Here is a 22238-nt window from a genome sequence, read left to right as displayed (position 1 = left end):
GGGGGGGGAGGGTGAAAGTTACTTCGCGTGGAAACTTCTACGTTTCTGAACAGGAAAAGGTGTAGATTAGTACTTCATATCATACATGTATAGCAGAAATAATACGTTTATTTTAAAAGTATGATTGTGAATAACTTTTTAACGAAGGACGAGCGACGGCTAAAACCTGTTGGAAGTTACTCAGGGTCATGACCTTGACAACATATGTCAAGGTCAAAGTCATTGGAGGGGGGTCCCCTAATCGAAACATTTACCTGGTCTTATATTGAACTCCCGTAAAACTCAGGCTATTATTATTGGATCGTCACAGAATTTGTCTTCTATTAATAACATAACTCTACCACCCATAATAGTTGGATCTGATGTAATCCCATATTGTGATCATGTCAGGGATCTTGGTGTAATAATCATGTCGGATCTTGCTTGGAATCGGCAAGTCAATGCTATTTCATCTAGAGTTCATAACACCCTTTATCGATTAAAATTCCGTGGTACATTTTTTTCCTCATATATTAAGCTATCACTTGCTAACTCGCTCATCATTCCTCATCTTGACTACGCCTCTCTTGTGATAGCTGACCTATCCGGTTACCTTAATACAAAACTTCGACGTTTGCAAAATGCTGTTCTGAGATATGTTTATCATCTGAGGCGTGATCAACGATTGGCACCGTTTAGATCAAAGGCTAATTGGCTTTCCATTTCATCTCGACGGAAATACTTCCTAGGGAACCTTACATATAAAGTACTCAACACCTCTCAACCATCTTACCTAAGGAGCCGTTTTGTTCCTAGCCATGATTCGTTACGTCGATCTTCACGACTTCAATCTTCTAGCTTTGTAATTCCTACCATGCGTACTGATATCTTTGCTCATTCATTTTGGATCATCGCCATTCAATTTTGGAACTCATTACCGAATCATATACGTAATCTTCCAATCATAGTTTCTTTCCGTGCCTATCTTTTCTCTCATCTTTTTAGAGCCGACTGTGAAGAGGTATATTCCTGAGGATTTTCTACTGTTATTATTGTTTTTCTATTATTGTTATTATTACTATTAATACTTCTACCGATATGGAGACTTTTGTGCATTTTGTATTTTATATTTTATGTTTTTAGTTATATTATATCTTTATGTAATTTATGTTTACGAATGTTATGCGCTTATCTCATTGTGTTTTTACATTATTAGTTTGTTAGTTTGTAAGTCACTCGCGAGAGAACCGTTTCACTATGTATACGCATCCTGTCGGAAATCTGTAATGACAGGATGCCTTTGTTAATTGTCCACGGCCCTTTAGTGGCCAGCATAGAAGATATAGACTTTGAAATATTAAATGGGAGTGAAGAATGCAATATAGCTGATAAATTTAATTTATATTATATACAAAGTATTAATAGTATAGCAGAATCTATAGATGTAAATAAGTTTGAGGATATAGGTGAAGGGCTAATTTATATTAATGAAAATCAAGAAATTTTTGAAAATTTTGATATGATTAAGATAGATAATTTAGAGGAAATTATAATGGGTTTCTCAAGAAGGAAATGTACGGAAGAAGGTATAAGTAGTGATATATCAAAAGAAATTACATTATTATATTTTTTATATTAACACTGTATTTCATAAAATTATATTTTCTAAAATGACTGGTCGTTCTGCGCCAGACTGCAATAATTCTGCAATAAATGGTTATATTATGAAAGTTTCCTCGTAATCCTGAAAAAAGAGCAAAATACGCAGCGAATGTAGGTCGACTTAAATTTGATGCCATGACTATTCCCGGTTTTTGCTGAAAAATGTCAGCACCAATCAAAATTGGAAACGTTATTTCGCGTCTCTGATTAGAGGGTCTCTACGTACATCAATGGTGTGGTAGGCCGAACGGACGCGCGTATTCGCCAATCTTTAAAAATTAATATCTCGTTAACTATTGCTGCAATCTCAAAATGGTACAGGACTTTTCGACTCAGTTCGGTCACAGTATAGGTAAGTACAGTAGTTTCACTCTCCAAAATTTATGGGTGCGCGAATCGCACAACTTTCATCACGGCGTCGATGTCACGTATGGATACTGTGTGACTGTGTGTCACTGTGGTGTCGATGTGTGCAGTGAAAACAAAGGCCTCGCACAACCAACAACATGGCTGACTGTAGGACACATAGATCAAAGGTACCGACACGGAGTGAAACTACTGTACTTACTTATACTGTGGTTCGGTCTACTCTACCTGCTCATGACAGGTGATTCGCTCGATTAATGACATCCTGTATATGTATGTGTATATATATATATATATATATATATATACGATACGACTCCTTTTATCTCCTTATGTGGAGCATAGGACGTCTATAGGCCTCTTCCTCTTTTGTCCGAGGCCTATATTCGTTTCTCGAATCAGATTGTTTTTCGGATTTGTGGGTGATTGATCCACAGAATCCTACCTCAGTCAGATATTAGAGACAAATATCTATAACTAATATGTATACTGATGTATAGGACCTACAGTTTAACGCCGAATCCGAACGGCGCTGATAATCATAGATCTTTTGATCACCAGGTGGAGCCATTTTTTGGCTCATTAAACGCGAAAAATCGCGTTTGGGCGCACGTGGGATTGAACTCGGGTCTACATATCGCGAGTCAATCGCACCGAGCGGTGAGCCACTCGACGCCACATATACATATATATATATATATATATACACACAACACAATGGACGCCATATTGTGTCATTTTGCTATTTAGTTCCGGTTTACGGAGGAACGTGTCGCAGGCGGCGCCACAAATGTTAGTCACACAAAATCATAGGGCAGTTTAGAGGCCCTACGCAAGAGTGACGAGAAGCCAAGACGCCAGACGAAGGAAATACGAACAGAGAATCCAAGCCCACAGTGGCGCGATATCCACTGTAATTCTTAATAAGGTGAGACATGATAATAATAATCATCAAGCCGGCCCAAACCACGCCGTCAAGTATCAACGACCACGTATTACAACGGCCGCCGCCATATTCAAGACCTGAGCGACATTTCAACACGCGGTCTGCGCAGAACGCAGTCCATTTCTATGACCGGTATTCATAGTCAGTTCTTATATTCAAGATCGTCTTAAGTTCAGTCTTGAGGAGTTACGAACCAATCAGAGGGCCGCTTTAGCATCTTAAGACATTTCTTAAGACAGTCTTAAAATAAGAACCGACTATGGCCGGTATTCATAGTCGGTTCTTATTTCAAGAATGTCTTAAGTGATGTCTTAAGATGCTAAAGCGGCCCTCTGATTGGTTCGTAACTCCTCAAGACTGAACTTAAGACGGTCTTGAATATAAGAACTGACTATGAATACCGGCCTATAAATACCGGCCTATGACTCGCGCAGCGTCTCTTATCTACGTCATAGTTCGTGCAGCATGGTATGCGCAGTGGACAACCGCGCGTCCCTTTCTACCAATTAGTGCGCGTTAAATAACATCGTGTAATCTTGCGATTTATCGTAATACCAGAGAGAAATCTGAGAGAGCTAAGACATGACGGCCTAAAACCTGTAACCGCAAAATGCTGCCGCGCACTACTGCTCTCTGAAGAAGTGGATGTAAACTACACAACAATATCCATCTTTTTACGGCACTCCTGGTGGAAATAAATCGCTTAAATCGTTAAAATAACTTAAATCTATCAAATTAATAAAGATTTTAACGGTTTCAATGATTTATTTCCACCAGGAGTGTCGTAAAAAGATGGCTATTGTTGTGTAGTTTACATCCACTTCTTCAGAGAGCAGTAGTGCGCGGCAGCATTTTGCGGTTACAGGTTTTAGGCCGTCATGTCCTCTTTCAGGTTTCTCTCTGGTAATACAAAATAGCGAGCAAAGGACTTATCATTAACCACGCGACTCTATTTGCATATCGGACGGCCACTGCGTCTCGATCCGAGTCAAAAGTATCAATTTATAGTTACGACCTCCGGTAGATCGTAACAATACAGAGTGATTCAGAACATTCCCGTGCCTTGCAAAGATGTGTTTCTGACTAAATTCTGAGACATTTTTTCCTTTACAAGAACTTTATTTCACGCTTACTTTTTGAATTATTAAAAGATAAAGTTAGCGAATTACGAGCCGCGTACACAAGATAAGCAGGGGCGGTGCACTCACCGTTCGACGCGAATGAACACGAGGGGCACTCGTTGCAATCATGGACATAGAGTTGTTCTTTAATTTAATTTAATTTGGTTTTACAGCACTCACTCACTCACTCACACTCCCCCCTCCTTTCTCTCTCTCTCTCTTTCTCTCTTTCTCTCTGTCGCTTACTTTGCAGAGATTAATTGTCTTTATACTGCTTTAACTTTCACGAATAACTTTCACAATCGGAAGAACTGAAACAGCAATACGAAGACACTTCCATGTTCCCTTGTAACAAACTGACGACAAGTAATAAAACAGAAATTCGTTTGTCTTCCAAAAATATCTGAGACACTTCAACTAGTTGAAACACAGTTCTTCCGATTGTGAAAGTTATTCGTCAAGTTACAGACAACTAATCTCTGCAAGGTAAAGCGAGGGGCACAGATTTTTGCATAACGCATAATGCACAGTGCATAGAGAATCAACCAATCTGAATCCCTCCTTTCCTTCCACTTCATGGAAAAGAAGAACTTAGATTATCTGATTCTCTTATGCACTACTTATACGTTATGCGTTAAGCGGGGAGCACAGACTTTTGCATAACGCATAAACCATATACATAAAGAATTTGATTGGTCCATTGATTCATGCATAAGAAAATGAGCCAATGAAATTCCTTATGCACATGCTTTATGCGTCATGCAAAAGTGTGTGTTGGAGCTCTTATGCAAAAGCTTGTGTCTGGGCTCTAAGCGACAGATAGAGAGAGTTAGAGAAAGAGAGAGGGGGAGAGAGAGAAACTGAGTGAGTCTATGTGTGTGCGTACGTGCGTGTCGTGAAACTAAATTAAATTAAATTAAAGAACAACTCTGTCCATGATCGCAACGAGTGCCCCTCGTGTTCGCTCGCGTCGAACGGTGAAGTGATGTGCAAATCCCGTGGGATTTTTCCCGACGGGAATGTTTGTGCGCACGCGTAAGCTGATGTCACAGATTCGGCTGCTTTCAGAGATGAATCCAGTGCAACTTTTGGTACCTGTAAAGCTATATCCACACAACTTGCATAATCGCATAAATGTATATGCATAATGAAAATTATCCAATCACATTTTACGTGCATCTCTATAAGAGAAATGCGATTGGATAATTTTCTTTATGCATGCGTTTATGTAGCTATGCAAGTTTGTGTGGATATAGCTTAAGAGGTCCTAAATAATATTTTGCGACATGATAGGTTAACTTACCTGCCTATCTTTCGCAAAAAATGCACGAAAGTTATTTAGGACCCCTTACAGACACCAAAAGTTGCACTGGATTCATATCTGAAAACAGCCTTTATAACATTAACATTTTTACATTTATAACATTTATATACATTTTTATTTAATAATATAAGATATATATACATACATTTTATTTACAGATATCTTACGGATCAATAATCGATCCAGTATCCATTATTGTCAATGAATTTTTGCAGTCTGGTTCTCATTGACTGCGATAGGTGCTGACATATTTCAGGTCGATCGCGAAGCCTGTTCCATTCGTTGTTTACGTGTTGGATTAATGTCTCTCGAGTTCTGTCATATTAGTTCCGCATATTAGTGATATAAACTATTCATTTAAAATGCTAATACAGATTCTGTGCATACTTACAAATGGTTACATTATAATAATTAAATTCCATATTTATATATTTATACTCGCTCTGTATTAATTCTTTGATGGTAATGACGGCGGCGAGCGATGACACACAAACATTCCGTAGTTGATTATTCTCTCTAGCTAGCTAGCTAGCTAGCTCTCTCTCTCTCTCGATATTTATCATTACCTGTGTAAGAAAAACAGTTCACAAAGTATATTTTCTTATTGGCGAGTATATAAAAGCGATACTTTTTTAAATGTATATATTAACACTTATCTGATGCATCAAAGGCTTCGATCCACTTCCATTCAATTTAACTTGGGAATATTTCGAAGATTTCACCGCTTAAAACTCAAATTGAAGTTACTCAAAACTGAGGTTATCTATCAAAACTGAGGTTATCTATCAAAACTGAGGTTACATCGGCCGGCTGTCAAAACTTAATTCAGTAACCCTACGATACATTTGATCACATTTGATCAATGACGCAATTTCCGGTCGTATCGTATTACAACAGTCATGGACGTAAAAATAACTACGAACGAAACGTGAACTCTAAAATCGGACCCCAGGCATTAATGCTACTAACTGTACATCACTGCGTTGGTGAGTGCGCCACTCCTGCTTACTTTCTATACGCTCGTAATTCACTAGCTTAATATTTTAATAATTAAAAAAGTAAGCTTTGGATAAAATTTTTGTAAAGAAAAAATCGTCTCAGAATTCAGTCAGGAACATGATATCGTTCTGAATCACCCTGTATATCATATAATTGCATATTTCGAATAACTGGAAAACGTGCGACACAGTCTCACCATCATACATACAAGAGTCATTAAGGGGATCCTTAAGACATCTTACACAGACGATTACGTGCCATTGACACTTCACTATATCAATATTTTACTCACGCACGCCACACATATACGTAGATTTTTGTATCGTAATTATGTTTTAATTAGACATCTATATCTAATTTTAAGAACTCCACGCTGTTTCTTCATGCAAACTACATGCCTGTGGACTACTATTTCTTAAGTATAGATTGCGCAGCTTTTATATAAAACAAATGTTGTTACGACGTGCAACGACGCTACAGCTCTGGAACGCCATATTGGAATAAAAAATGGTAAAGACGAACTCAATTTTGAAATTTTTTATCGTTTTTAGCATAGATTCTACCTCACAGGCACGTATTAATGCGTATACTTTAATTCTGTAAAAGGATTTTCGAATCTGTGAATGACAAAAAAAGTATTTACAATACAAAAATTATACGATTTAGGTGGTAATACAGGAGGCTTTAGGATCCCTTTAAACATATTGTGCAAAAACCAGTTTAACGTGTATCAACAAATTGTACATTTCAGAATCTTTAACTAGTGATTTATAAAATAAATGAAAGAGACATGAAAAAAGCGCGCGCATATAAGCACGCGCTGTATGCTAGCATATTTTTAAAATCTGTAATTAAGAAATAATTGCAAAACTAGAAATACTAGTTTACATGTAAGATTAATAATGCTGTAAGCCCGGATCCTCATACGGGCAACAGCGCTTTGACACCAAACGCTGATTGGTGAAAAACCGGTGGCGAAGGTAAAATTTACCCCCATAACCCGTTTTTCACCAATCAGCGTCCGGTGTCAAAGCGCTGTTGTCCGTATGAGGATCCGGGCTAATAGATCGTCGTAAGTTTCATTTGCAAGAAAATTTATATAATATTATATAAACAGCGAATGTGCGTACGTGCGTGCGTGCGTGTGCGTGTGCGTGTGTAAAAAATATTATCTTTTTAAGCATATAAATATAAATATTTTTTCAAAGATTTTTCGTCTTTGCCCTTTTATTGATCTTCTTTATAAGATTTATTTTTGTACTTACCACTTGTGATTATAATTATTAATTGTAAGGTGAAGACATCAAGATAACTTCTTACCTGCAACAAACGAGATTTACGTTACTTTTCATTTGAACATCAATCAGTAAAATCAATATTTACTTTAGAGCTCGATGCCGTCTGCACGTAAAAATTATCACCGTGATTCGTGGGACTCGCGCGGCTTTACTACGAGCGAGCGTCTAAAGTTCACGTGTAAAGTTTAATAAGTTTCGCTTCTAGCGTTATTTAGGGCCACTGTCACCAAACTTCGATTAACTAATCGGCCTGGTAACTTTGCAGGCTTTCAACTGAAACTGATGTCGGAGTATTAATGTGAGCTCAGCTCCTACATCAATTTCAGTTGAAAACCTGCAAAGTTACCACGCCGATTAGTTAATCAAAGTTTGATGACAGTGGCCCTTAACATTGTAAAAGAACTAGCAAAACGCTCGTCCTTTGTTTATCGTAAAACGAACGTGAAACAGCTGTGGCGGGAAGAGAGAAATTTTGTACAATGAACTCTTAAGGGAATCCTAAAGATGATTAATTATATTGGAAACAGCTCTTACACATAGACAATTACGTGTCTTGACACATCACTACGTCAATACCTTACTCACGCACAACATATATAATACGTAAATTTTTGTATCGCAATTTTAAGAATTCCACGTTGTTTCTTTATGCAAACTACTGTGGACTATTATTTCATAAGTATAAATCGCATAGCTTTTATATAAAGTATAAATGTTGTCACGATGTGCAACGTCGTGAAAACTCTGGAGCGCTATATTGAACTAAGAATGATAAAGTAGAACTCAATTTCGAAATTTTTTGACGTTTTCAACATAGATTCTACCTCACAGGTATATATTAATGCGTATATTTTAATATTAGAAAAAGAATTTTCTAATCTGTAAATGATAAAAAATATAATAGTATTTAGATACAAAAATTATATGGTTTAGTTGGTAATACAGATGATTTTAGAATCTCCTTAAAACGGCATTACTTTGTTCGATAAAAATAATTAAACAATAATAAAAAGGATCAAGTTCATTAAGAGTCAAGTTAAAAAAAATAAATAATAGTACCAGTTATATGAACAAAAACATGTAATTAGTTAGGTTTTAAACAATACGAGAATACTTAAAATTACATTAAAATCTACTTAAAATTAAACTACATTATTATAAATCTACTTAAAATTATTAAGAGTATTGTTGACGAGATAGTGGATCGTAATTAAGTGTAAAGATGTAGAGTACCACAAGAGCTTTTATTAGTGTACTGAGGAAATTACAGTAACACACAATTAAAAGGGAGAGAAGCAGAAAGTTAAAAAGTACAACGAGAGAGAACATGGATTATATAAAGACAAGAGCTGCGTGCGTTATTGAAACCAAAGAACAAAATAATGGCAAAATGACGACTATATGACTGAAAAACGTCTCATACCATGACAATAATCTTAATTGTCATTTTGATGTTTGTTTGATGATGATATTAACAATTATCCAGTACAAAATCAAGCTGTTATCTATTATTATATTGACGTCTAAATTACGTAAACGTCAAATGCTGTCAAGGTGATGTCAAAATGACGAGTAATATTAGCTTATTTATTGGGAAACTCTATATAGAAATAAATGCAAGACTAATCTCTCTCTACTAATGTAGATTTACTTTAATTTTTGGTATATTGTACTGTAACTTTTTTAATTCCTTGAATTAAGAAAAATACGTTAAACCAAAATTAAGATTGATCATTATTAATAGAAACATGCATTAATCTTGCATATATTCATGTACAAGAACTTGATTTTTGAACTTAAAAGTAAATAACATTTGAAAGGAAGTATAAAATAACTATTATTATGTTGTATAGGAATTGTTATTAATATTATACTTATTTGTGAATACAATATACTTGAAATTAAAGTAATAAAAGAATTTACTACGTCGACCCGCCATCAGAGGTCTATCGATATTCGCAAATTCTCGCAAATGCTGAGATACGCGTATATCTCTTTATATAGAATCTCGATTTAATAACTTATACCGGCGTCTAAGGTAGGCTTCCATTACAATACCTTACTGATGAGTCCAGTAGTGGAAGCCGGGACGAAACGCCAACATTACGTGATACTCTTCGCAATATATTAGAATAAAAAAATAAAATTAAAGGTTTTAACGAATCTATGGCTCGTAGCCCTGTTCTCTTATTAGTAATAAAAGAATATATGTTATAGATTAGAGTCCTAGTTATCAGAGAAGCGTAACCGGCTAAGTCAGTATCGCAAAACTACTACGAAAGGTACTAAAAATGGCGTCGTTTGCAAACGAACTATGAAATCCACCAATCGTTTATTAGTCAGCGATTTTTAGTACCAATGAATGAATGTCATGATTTGCTGACAGTCACGCCAATCAGGATGCGTAACGTCGGTTGAGCTTCTCTGATATCTAGAACTCTATTATAGATAACATCAAATAAATTATAATATATTGAAATACGCGTTGCGGTATATTAAATACATAAACTTCAAATAAACTTTAAATAAACTTTAAATAAACTTTAAATACTGAATAATTAAATACTGAAGTAATAAAATTATATATAAGATCGATACATATTGCTCGCAAAGATTAAAAAATTTCAAAAATCATAATAATCAATGCATGTTATAAAATAAGTAACAATTAAAGCTTTTTTAACAACTATCAATAAAACACATATTTGTAAGTATCGTATATAAACATAAAATTATAATATTTAGTACAATATATGGTACAATGTCCTAAACTAATAGCATCTGAAACATCTTTAAATCTATGTCTAGAAAAAATATTGTATAAACAAAATTGCACAGTACCACAGTATAAGTAAGTACAGTAGTTTCACTCCGTGTCGGTACCTTTGATCTATGTGTCCTACAGTCAGCCATGTTGTTGGTTGTGCGAGGCCTTTGTTTTCACTACACACATCGACACCACAGTGACACACAGTGACACAGTATCCATACGTGACATCGATGCCATGATGACAGTGGTGCGATTCGCGCACCCATAAATTTTGGAGAGTGAAACTTACTACTGTACTTACCTATACTGTGACAGTACGAAGGAAGCTATATTTCAGATGATAATAGTTATTGGAACATCCTATATAAGGATCTTAATTCGTATTCCAACGTTACTTTTACCATAAGAGGTGAATTTCATTCTTTTATACGTGCATTTTTTAATACTTATTATTATACGTTACATTTTTTATACGTGCACTCTCTCTTATGCGTTACAATTGGCAATGCATTTCCGATAATGAAACACAAATTAAGATTCATACCCTGTATATACACACAGACTACATATATTGTCTTGTTTCTGTTGCTTATGCTTAGGTATATTTAAAAAAATAGAATTAGTGGATTCTTTCCTTCCATTTGCAGTTTGGAACCAACGCTTGATTTTAGCTTCAGTGTCTAACAAAAAGTTGTCTAGAAATCGTAGTTTAATCGCATCTGCAAAGGAGATTGCCATAGAATTATATAATGTGAAAACAGAACAAGCACATTAATGAATATTTTGTTTGTCATATAAACCCAAAAATTAAGTCAATGTGCAAATGAAATTAAATCTAAGGAAAAGCAATATATTACATTTAAAAATATGAACATACTAAATAAAACTTCACATAATTTTGTATCCAAAAACCTAGTTTTATCGCCTTCTGATCCAAAACACAATGTAGCCAATAAATTATGCATACTAACCGGTCTTTTATCTATTTTTGTTTTGTTATATGTATAAACATAGGTCCCGCGTTGCACAATACGTTGGAAATAACAGTCTAGAAAAGAGTCAGGCAACCACAAACCGCGCGAGGCAATACGAACTAAAAATTTCCATCGAAAGTTCAAACCAGATCGTGCAAGAACCGACCAACCACAATTGAACTCCTCTCTCATTTGACTATAATTAGTCAACAATCAATTTCGACTGTAATTAGTCAATTCGCACATTCCAACTCAACTCGAACTCTCGGTGGAAACTTAGTCATATATAACCGTGAAAGTAGTTTATAAGATACACAATGGGTGCTTACGATAACTCGAGTTTGGATTAGTTTCACTAAGACCGAAAAATATGGTAAACATTACCACCTAGTACTTTCATGATTTATGACAACTCAACGCTGTCTTGTATTGCCATTGAGTTGAGTTAAGTCCTTTGCACGTTACGTAACGTTGAAATGCTGAGCAACTGTAAGCAAGGATCGAGCAACGTTCTAACATGGAATACTTAACATAGAATACGCTAGGACAGTCCTTACGGAAAAGCTATTAAGAATCAATAGTTACTATTGGTGTTCCAGTAGTTACTACTGAGACTCCAGTAGTTACTATTGAGACTCCAGTAGTTACTACTGAGACTCCAATAGTTACTACTGAGACTCCAGTAGTTACTATTGATGCTTCAATAGTTACTATTAGGACTCCAATAGTTACTATTGATGCTTCAATAGTTACTATTAGGTCTCCAATAGTTTGAATAATATTGGATCCAATAGTAACTATTCGCCTAAAACATTTCTGCACTTGCGGAAATAATTTTTATACAAATTTGAATAAAGAAATCGATTTTAATGAATTATTTGTTATTATTTGTGCATTATTATTTGATGTATCATTATATTCTTTAATATTCGTCATTCGATGAAAAACAAAGATAAAAAATGATACGTCATGCGCATTACACTTGCGGAAATAATACATACACTATCATATAAACACATAACCATCTGTTTTTAATATTTCCATTGAACAGATATATCACAATTATATAGACGTTGACATATACAGATTCGTGGGTCATTGAAGTACAGCAGTTCCTGTACGATTGTCAAGGTTAAGCAGCGAGGTTCGTGGTACAACTTCGGATGGGTGACCGTTTGGGAAACATCATGAAAAAAATTAATTCTTGAATTTTCGAGGAAAACTTTTTTTTACGATTTTATTCTAAAATTGATGCTAATTAGTAATACTTATTTTAACAATTTAACAGTAATTAGAGAAAACTGACCTTCTTTACGAGGAATTATTGACCAATAGTAACTATTGGCCAACAATAACTAATGATCAATAGTAACTATTCACCAACAGTACTAACTATTGGCCAAATTACTATTGGCCATTTCACCATTTACCAATAGTTTTTTTCCGTAAGGGAGTGCACTGCATCACGTGCTGGTAGCGACGCATACTGCGCTTGCGCGGCACTATATATATCGTCATCGATATAGTCAATCGCACGCACACAAGAACAATTCAAGAGAGCTGTAGAGAGCGAACATTGCGAGAACGAAAAAGCAATATCAAAATAAAAGCGATAATAGGAGATCTAATATGTAGAAATATATCAAGCGACGCCAAGTGCATAAAATAAAAATATAACTGTTTGACTGCTTGACATAATCGCTTGACTTGATTGATGCGTGTATATGTTCATGGCGCTGTCAATTCACGACGCTACCACTAGCTTTATCTCGAGTTTTCACATCTTCAAACTTTAGATTAAAATTACTCAGAATTTAAAAGCCCAATCAAAAATCTAAAAACACTTTTATTACATAATGTCATCGGTATCCTTCGATTGCGACCAGTTCGAATAAAATTGGTGCAGCCGATACAGAGATCTAGAGACCGAGTCCCGATAACTATTTTAGAAATAGAATCTGCATTTATTTTTAGAGGATTTAAATTTCCTACATTATTATCACGTTTTCAAAATTTACAAAAAGCGGTGAAATCTCTTAAAAAAACCTTTTTTTAAAAAAAGAAAAAACATACGCCAAGTGCATAAAAATATATTGAACTTTTTGATCAAAAACAGATATGAGATAAATATAATTGACCAAGTGTATTCTTCATTACGCCAGTCACATAAGACAGACCGAAAGTGACTATAATTGTCAACTGGATTATAGTGAAGAAAAAACTTGGCGTTGCTATGATAGTACTATCGGGGCAGACCTCTGACGACGGTGTGGGTGCAGGGGGGTGGCCGGAGGCCGAAGGCCGCCCCCTTGCACCCGCCCGTGTGTGTGTGTGTGTGTGTGTGTGTGTAAAACATTAAGTAATAGACTCATAATCATTATATAACGAGTGGAACACACACACACACACACACACACACACACACACACGGGCGGGTGCAAGGGGGCGGCCTTCGGCCTCCGGCCACCCACACCGTCGTCAGAGGTCTGCCCCGACAGTACAATTATGATTATACTCATGTTCGCCCTTCATTTACGGGCTTACCATTGACATTACGAAGAAAATGCATAGTACCTTTTTTGTAGAGAATTTTATGTTCTTTATTTTTTGTTTGAAACATTTTCTCGTCTGTTGCATATTTTTTGAAATAAATGCAAAAAACTGGAAAAAATCATGTTTTTTGACAGTTTTTTCGAGATAGCGGCTTCAATGTGTCCGACCGCCAATTTTTATTATCATATTCGGAATCAGGAGGCAAAAATACGCCTACATACACTAATATAATTTTTTTTTGCGAGGATGTGCCTTTTCCGAAGGTTTACCAATAATACTAACACATACTACAAAACATCGGCTCTTGGATTGAGCCCTCTTCAGATATTGAAATATAACAAATGTCGATATATATATAGATCATTGAAACGATAAAAGAACATTTTGATATTGACTCCTCGATTCTCCACATGACATTGTTGGTAAACGATTGAAAAATCGTATGTAAACCAATCTCTATAATGCTGAAATAAAAATTGATAAGAATCTAGTGAAGAAACCTCGTCAAATTTTAAATGAAATGCTCAACTCACCAACGAGGTTATACACAGATGAACCGATTTTCTATTTTTAATTTGTGTATGATCTCGTTGGTGAGTTGAGCATTTTATTTAAAATTTGACAAGGTTTTTTCACTAGATTTTTATCAATTTTTACTTTAGTATTATACACTCGCATGCAAAAAAAGCGGTACACTGAAAAATTAGGAAAAATTTACCAAATTTCAAATGATCATAACTTGGTAAATAATAAAGATAAAAATATGTTTAAAAAAGGAAAATAAAGCTTGAAGTGTCCACTTTAAGAATATTTGAACGGCAATTATAAGGGGTAATTTTTTTCAAAATGGCGGATTACAAAATGAGAAGATGTAAAATTTGTAATCAAAGGTGCGAGTTTGCGACGATCCACGGCGTGAATCAAGTATCGCAGCTCAATGGGACAAAATGCACATGAAAATATGGACTTTTATTTTTAAAATGCTTTTTTACGGAGTTTGATACGATCATTTTTCACTGAGTTATTCCAAATTTAAGGTATCGCTGTCATTAGCACAAATTATGGCTGTAATTCATGTCAATATGAACTTTATCGAGTTTGACAGGTCGGAATTGAATCTTAATTTGTGTGTGTGCGCGCGCGCGCGCGCGTGTGTGTGTGTCTGTGTATGTGGGAGGGGGGGCGTGTATGTATATACATATGCATGTGTATGTCCTGCTCTTGGCATTATCCAGGATCAACGGCGTGGACGTGACAGGAATCTGATCCCGTGTGCGTGCGTGCGTGCGTGCGTGCGTGCGTGCGTGTGTGTGTGTGTGTGTGTGGGTGGGTGGGTGGAAGGATGTGTGTGTGTGTGTGTGTGTGTGTGTGTGTGTGTGTGTGTGTGTGTGTGTGTGTGTGTGTGTGTGTGGGCGCGCACGGGTGTGCGTGTATATCACAGCAGAGATGAGGACCCCATTGTGTGTGGGGAGGGGGGGCGCGACTGGTGGTGAGACTCAGTCGCTGGCAGTGCCTATTACTGGCGATGACAGGAGGGAGGAGGTAGATATTCAATGTTTGGAGGGGACTTTGTCTGGCCTGCAGGACTCTTTGTGAGATGCATGAGGACATGGTGAAAGAGTGCAATGCTGAGGACTTGAGTTGCGATACCTCTGGTGACAAGGTAGGCGTTGAGCACGTTGACGTTAAGGTCGCTCGGCCTGTAGTTGACGTCCCGAAGAAGGAAGTTCCATGGACAAGGATCGTTGGTAGGCGGCAGCGGAGGTCTTCTTCTTCGGTTGAAATTCCGCAGATTAAACAGAGGGCAGTCAAACCCGGAACTGGCAGGAAGATTACTAAGCTATCTGCTATTCAGATAGCTTGCAGAGAGGGTACCACATACGCAGAGGCCATGCGTGTGGCCAAAGCGGGAGTGGATATTAAGCCGTTAAAAATAGGGGATATCTTTCCTAGGAAAACTAGAACAGGAGATTTGCTCCTTGAGCTCGGAGGGGAGGACTCGAGTAGTAAGGCCGACCATTTGGCGACCAAACTGAAAGAAGTCCTCAAAGATAAGGAGGGGTGACGGTATCACGTCCGGAAGTAATGGCCGACATTCGGATTACCAATTTGGAGGATTCCATCGACAAAGAGGTCTTGGAGAGTATCCTACAGGTAGGTATGTGTAGCAGAGATAAAGTAAGGATGGGAAAGATTACTCTTGCTACAGGTGATTTGGGTGCGATGTGGATTCGTCTTCCCGTGGTGGCGGTTAAGGCTGTTTGTAAGGAAGGGAAGATTAGCTTCGGTTTGACGGTGGTGCGGGTGGAGTTGTTTCCGGCAAGGCCACTTCAGTGTCACAAGTGTTTGGAGGTCGGTCACATTAGATCGCAATGTAAGAGCGAGAGGGATTTTACCACCTCTTACTATAAGTGTGGACAACTAAGTCATCGAGCAAGGGATTGCGTTTCGCGATTTCACTGTATAGTGTGTGAGCACAAAGGTAAGGAGGTAAACCATAGAGTTGGCAGCTTGGGTTGTGAGTCGGTTTCGACAAGTGGTGGCAGCGACTATTCTTCGTCTGCTCAAGAGGGAGGATCGGTGAGCATCCCAAATAGGATGAAGAAGAAGAAAGGTAGGGTGAAAACTTCGGGGAAGATTTCTTCTCTGCTCAGGGAGGTCTAACTACCGTGGGGTGATGTTAGGCGGAGAGGAAGTCGGGATATTAACCCGCAACCTCCGTAATCTGTTACGGACATCCAGGAGGTAGCGTTGGGAGGGGATCCGAGACACCAGGTGTGGTGTCGTCCCCCCCTTCTTAGCTTTAAGGAAGCGACCAGCTGCACCGACTAGTGGAGTAGCTGGTCCTAGAGGTAAGTCGCGCTGGGGGAGCTGGATAGCAGTGTTCCCCCTTTCTGTGGCTATAAGGAAGGGCACAGCGTCAAACTGACTAGCAGGTTGATGCAATGGTGACTTTGCGGTTAGGGCAGGCCCGATATGGGACCCCTCCTCTTCATCTGTAACTTGGGGGGGTCCTATAGCCTAAGTTGTGGTTGTTGGCGGAGGACCTCTCCTCTTCAACTTTAATTTGGAGAGGTCTTGAGCCCTGGGCGCTGGGGGCATCGGGCGAGGGCCTGATGTCTCCTTGACGGCGTGTCAGGAAGAGTGCGAGGAGGTGGGATCTCCTCGCATCATTAGGATAGGCTCGCGTTCGCGATTTGCGGGGGCCGGCTCTGATGTGTTACATTGTAGAGTTCCGGAGCTGGTTCCACCTAACGCTAGGATAGGTCCCCGTTGGGTTTTAGTCGGTAGGCCTCCGGATGCCATGGTATCCGGAGGAGAGTCCGACATAACCCTCCCCTCTTCCTCCGAAGAGGGAGGGTATGAGTAATGCATTTCCCAATGTTAAAAAAAAAGTGTATAACTTGAAACTCGCCCTTTTTTTTTGCCAAAATTAAGTTTTTATTTAAAAAATAAGTAAAAAGAATTTATCAATCAAAGTATTGGTCATCGTTAGATATGACTTTTTCCTATTTTTCTGGTAATAAGCAGATCCCACAGCGAAAAAACGACTCATCTTTAGAGGCAATCCAGTTAGAGACCCATTTTTCGACGCTTTCATAAGAGTTGAAGTGTTTCTCTGCAAGTGCGTGTGCCATTGACCGAAACAAGTGGTAGTCGGAAGGGGCAGTCTGGTGAATAAGCCGCATGGGCTAGCACTTCCCAGCGAAGTGCTTCTAACGTTTCCTTAACGAGTTTCGTGACGTGAGGTCGAGCGTTGTCGTGAAGCAAGATCACATTTATTCTGTCTTGTCTCATATTCTGGTCGTTTTTTGCGCAATGCTTGGCTCAAACGGATTATTTGTTGTTGGTAGAGGATCTCCTGTGACTGTTTGACCAGATTTCAACAGCTCATGGTACACTACACCCTTCTGGTCCCATCAAGTACAGAGCATAGCCTGCTTCCCATGAATATTCCGTTTTGGCGTCGATGACGATGGTTGGTCTGAATCGTAAATTGTTTTCCGACGTTTGGGATTATCGAAATAGATCCACTTTTCATTGCCAGTCACAATTCGATGCAAAAACCCCTTTCTTTTTTGCCTTGCAAGCAGCATTTCGGAGATGGTTTTTCGCCTTCCGATGTCTCTCTCTTTCAATTCATATGGTACCCATCTTTCTACCTTGTATATCTTTCTCATGGCTTTTAAACGCTTGGAAATAGCTGCTTGAGTAACATTCAACGTTTCTGCGAATTGATTTTGTGTTTAACGTGGATCTTCATCCACCATTGCTTGCAGTTCTGTATCGATGACGTACTTTATCATTCGTGTTAAAATCACCAAGTTTGAATCGTCGAAACCATTCCTTGCAAGTTGTTTCAGATAGAGCAAGTTCCTTATAAACTTCAACAAGCATTCGATGAGATTCAGCAGTAGTTTTCTTCAAATTGAAACTGAAAAGCAAAGCTTCGCGCAAATGATGCTTTTTTGGTTGAAATTCAGACATCTTCTTCGCAGTGAACAACTATGTTGTTGTCACAAACACAAACTTTTATATACTGAATATTATTGACAAAGGTCCAAACTATAAATGATGCCTTTGTTCAGCGATTATAGTTGACGATTATCAAAGCTACAGCTATTTATTGCTAGAGGGCGGGTTTCAAGTTATATACCTAATAATAATTTATCATTCATTTGTTTTTATTTATTTCTAATTTCCTTTTTTGTAATTAATAAATATTTAAGAATAATTGTCTCAAATGTAAAATCGCTTAAATTTTATTTAACCCCTTACTTATATTCTTTCCCTACTTCCCCTTAAGCCCATAGATCGCACAGTTCCACTCCTAGGTCATAGGGATTAAGTTCCCTGACCTAAAATTTAAAGGACCGACGTTCATGCCGCTCACGGAAAAGGGTGTCGTAAGGTTTGTTCGCGTCGCACGCTGCAACATGCTCCTCGCGCTCCAATACGTTCGCGTCACCGGAACTAATATGGTTGCTAAATGTTCACGACGTTCATGTCGCGTTAGAGTGTACTCCAAGAAACAATTCAGAGCACGCTCTATTTGTCTCACCTCAGAAGGTAGTGCTGTTAAAGCATAACAACGCGCGCATGCGTAATAACTGAAGGTAATTGTTTAGAATATGATAACCATCTCCAATTTTGATTAAATTAGGCTTATTTGACGCGTTTTTGTACAAAACGAAAGAATCTGTAAGAAAAAACGTTAGGACGGTTCCGTAAACCGAGATATTAAGCGTTAAAGTTGATGACTATAGAGGTATTAGGAAATCCGTCATATCGACGAAATGTGTTTGTAAAGCAGAGAATTGTATATTTCTTTCTCTACTTTAAAAACAAATTCTTTTATACTGTTAAGATCTGTTTTAAAATGGATTGGGACGGATTTGCACACAGTAGCACAGGCTTGAGGCTTGTCCTAATCTGTTCCAATCCGTTTGTGTTGCTGAACGTTGGATCATCTGAATCTCTCACTGCTCCTACCGCCATCTTACCTGTAATCCAAGTGCTCTCTAGGTTCATTTAGAGCAAGCGACGCGAACAAACCTATAGTGTCTCTTTCGGGATACTGTCTCACTTTTCGGAGCATTTAAATATACGTATGATTCGCAAGACACTCCACGGTGTGTACCCGCGGGAGTCCGAATTCGATTGCGCTCCTCTGTTGTCCCTTCAGAAATTTGGGGATCGTATGTGACCGAATTTCGGGTAAAGTTCGTTACGCCCTTCCGTAGCTTTTCTCAGAATCGGAGCTTGGACATAACAGTTCGGTAATTAAATATTTGCAAAATTTCATGGACTCCTTTGAATAATTAGATAGAAACTATTACCACATTAAACAATTTTAAGCCTTTTATTGCACCACAAATCACTAATAATATTAATCGTACAAAAGTCGATTTCATCTCCAATTTATTAGTTTTTTTTAAATATTACATGCTATTATCTATGTAATCCACACATGTCAATTTATTTTGAAACCATAATTAGTAAATAATCTTTGTCTGATTATTAAGTATTTTTAAAAAGAGTTAAGTAATTTTTCAAAAATCATAAACTATGTTTCCAAGTTTACACGGTTCTTAAAACTTCTGAAAATTTGACTTTCGATATCATTTTAAGATGATTTAAATTCTTAATAAAATTTTTTTTATTTTTAAGACTTATCCTTGTTTCGAAAAAATTTGAGACTAGTCATACATTTAAAATGACCCGGTACAGCCCGCGTGTTCTTCGTTACTCGTGTAAAAATCACTTCGCGGCGTATAACACACGTCGAGGATTTTAATAAATAAGACCCGTAGGCATTCTCCAACTCAACATCGCTGTAAAGAGCCGATAAGATCGGTAGCTAAATAATCACCTTGACTGTTACGGTCGTGATGCACATTTCCGCGATATGCATGTATGTGTGCCGTGGATGAGTAGCATACGCTCACGCATATATGCGTGCGCGTGCAAAGAACGCGGGAGAGTTAACGAAATCGTGTTTATATACGTTTTATAGCACCGGTCGTGATTTATCTGCCACTTATCGTGACGTAAGCCAGCATCGCGCTGACTTTTTAGATGCTTGGCTGTATACTGCGACATCTGATAAAAAGGCCACCTTGAGATAGGCTCATCAACCGATCAGTCTCTTTGGATTTCCTTTATTGATGCCAGCCTTCGTGAGTTTTCATCTTTAGCTCTGACATCATGTCTTCATTACTAATCATCCAATTAAAATTTTGATAGTAAAAAATTAAGCATGTTGATCGATTATTATCTGCACGATTTCTTAATAACGGAATTTCGTCAAATTTTATTTATAGATATTAATGTAATATTACTCAATGATTTCACATCAATCAATAGATAATATATGTTTAAAATAAATATAAGAATCTTTTTACGACCGTACTTATTGATAAACAATAATAAGAAGAAAGGAAGCACGAAGCAAAGCCATTAACGGTCAAAGCTAGATTACAATTGTTGTTAGTATAATGTGTGAAGTTATATACTGCGTATGTAGTTCACTCAATCGCATGCCGAAAATTTTTTCAGATTTACAACACAACTCTAAACAACTACCGCGGTAATATCACTTTAGTTAAATTGACAAGCAATCTAACAATTTTAGATGCTTATAGCATCTTATTGGATCTTAATAATATGTTGAAAGACATATATTAAAATTTTAACCAATATTAAAGCAATGATAAATCTATCTTGTGAAAAATAAGATTGCGAAGAATATCACAAGTTGGCGTTTCGTCCCGGCTTCCACTACTGAACTCATCAGTAAGGTAATGAAGTGGGAGCCTACCTTAGACGCCTGTTTTAGTTATTAAATCGAGATTCTATATATACAGTTTTTACTAGTTTAGATAAAATGATTGCGAAGAATATTATTACGTCGACTCGCCATCAGAGGTCTATGGATATTCGTAAAGTTTCTCGCAAGTGCTGAAATACGCGCATATCTGTATATACTTGTGACAATCTTATTTTTCACAGTTTTCAATTATCATTACTTTAATATTAAATTTTAATATATGTCTTTCAACATATTATTAAGATCTAATAAGATGCTATAAGCATCGAAATTTGTTAGATTGATTGTCAATCTAACTAAAGTGATATTACCGTGGTAGTTATTTAGAGTTGCGTTGTAAGTCTGAAAAAAATGTTCGGCACGCGATTGAGAGAACTACATACGCGATATATAAATTCACACATAATGATAATAAGCATCTTGATCTAGCTTTGACCGTGATAGGCTTTGTTTTGTGCGTCCTTCTTTCTTGTTATTGTTTAACAATTGTACGGTCGTAAAAATCAGATTCTATTATTTGATGAAACACTTATTTTCAATAAAATAATAGAGTTCTAAAAGAAAATATTAAGTAAATAACAAGGCTCAATAAATTTCAAAAATAATTAATACAAAACAGGGCTACGAGCCAACATTAGTTAAAATATAAAGGTCTTAGCAATAAACTGTCATTAATTAAAAATAAATAAATATAAAGTTTAATAAAATATAAAAACAAACGTTTCGACCTTCATTAGGTCATTTTCAATGTTAAAAACGCAAGATCGTTAACAATGTACAAACTATTGTATTATAAAATTATAAACGCATAATAAAACGCGTAATAATTCATCTTATTACAGACTTAAGAATCATCAATTGAATTATGTAAAGAATATCATGCGATTAGAGCTTAAAGATGCCTACTGCCACCTTC

At 37.1% G+C, this 22238-nt stretch overlaps 2 protein-coding genes across 2 annotated transcripts; both read left to right on the top strand.

Moving 5' to 3' along the window:
• The first annotated feature begins 15601 nt into the window (after nucleotides 1-15601).
• LOC108775291 (uncharacterized) lies at nucleotides 15602-16057 on the top strand. Its single transcript, XM_018541607.1, has one exon. The coding sequence runs from the start codon at nucleotides 15602-15604 to the stop codon at nucleotides 16055-16057; it is 456 nt and encodes a 151-aa protein (XP_018397109.1).
• A 20-nt stretch (nucleotides 16058-16077) lies between these two features.
• Nucleotides 16078-16656, top strand: LOC108775280 (uncharacterized). Its single transcript, XM_018541596.1, has one exon. It carries the CDS (start codon nucleotides 16078-16080, stop codon nucleotides 16654-16656), a length of 579 nt encoding a protein of 192 aa, XP_018397098.1.
• Nucleotides 16657-22238: the final 5582 nt, after the last annotated feature.

Source organism: Cyphomyrmex costatus, unplaced genomic scaffold, assembly GCF_001594065.2.
Source record: "Cyphomyrmex costatus isolate MS0001 unplaced genomic scaffold, Ccosl1.0 scaffold1060, whole genome shotgun sequence".
NCBI lineage: Eukaryota > Metazoa > Arthropoda > Insecta > Hymenoptera > Formicidae > Cyphomyrmex > Cyphomyrmex costatus.
The sequence above is the reverse complement of the archived record's forward strand: the minus strand, read 5'-3'. Positions and strand labels throughout refer to the sequence as shown.

Bases quoted from the DNA above. Each gene is read 5' to 3' on its own strand.
- LOC108775291 (XM_018541607.1), top strand. From the start codon at position 15,602: ATGGTGAAAGAGTGCAATGCTGAGGACTTGAGTTGCGATACCTCTGGT.
- LOC108775280 (XM_018541596.1), top strand. From the start codon at position 16,078: ATGGCCGACATTCGGATTACCAATTTGGAGGATTCCATCGACAAAGAG.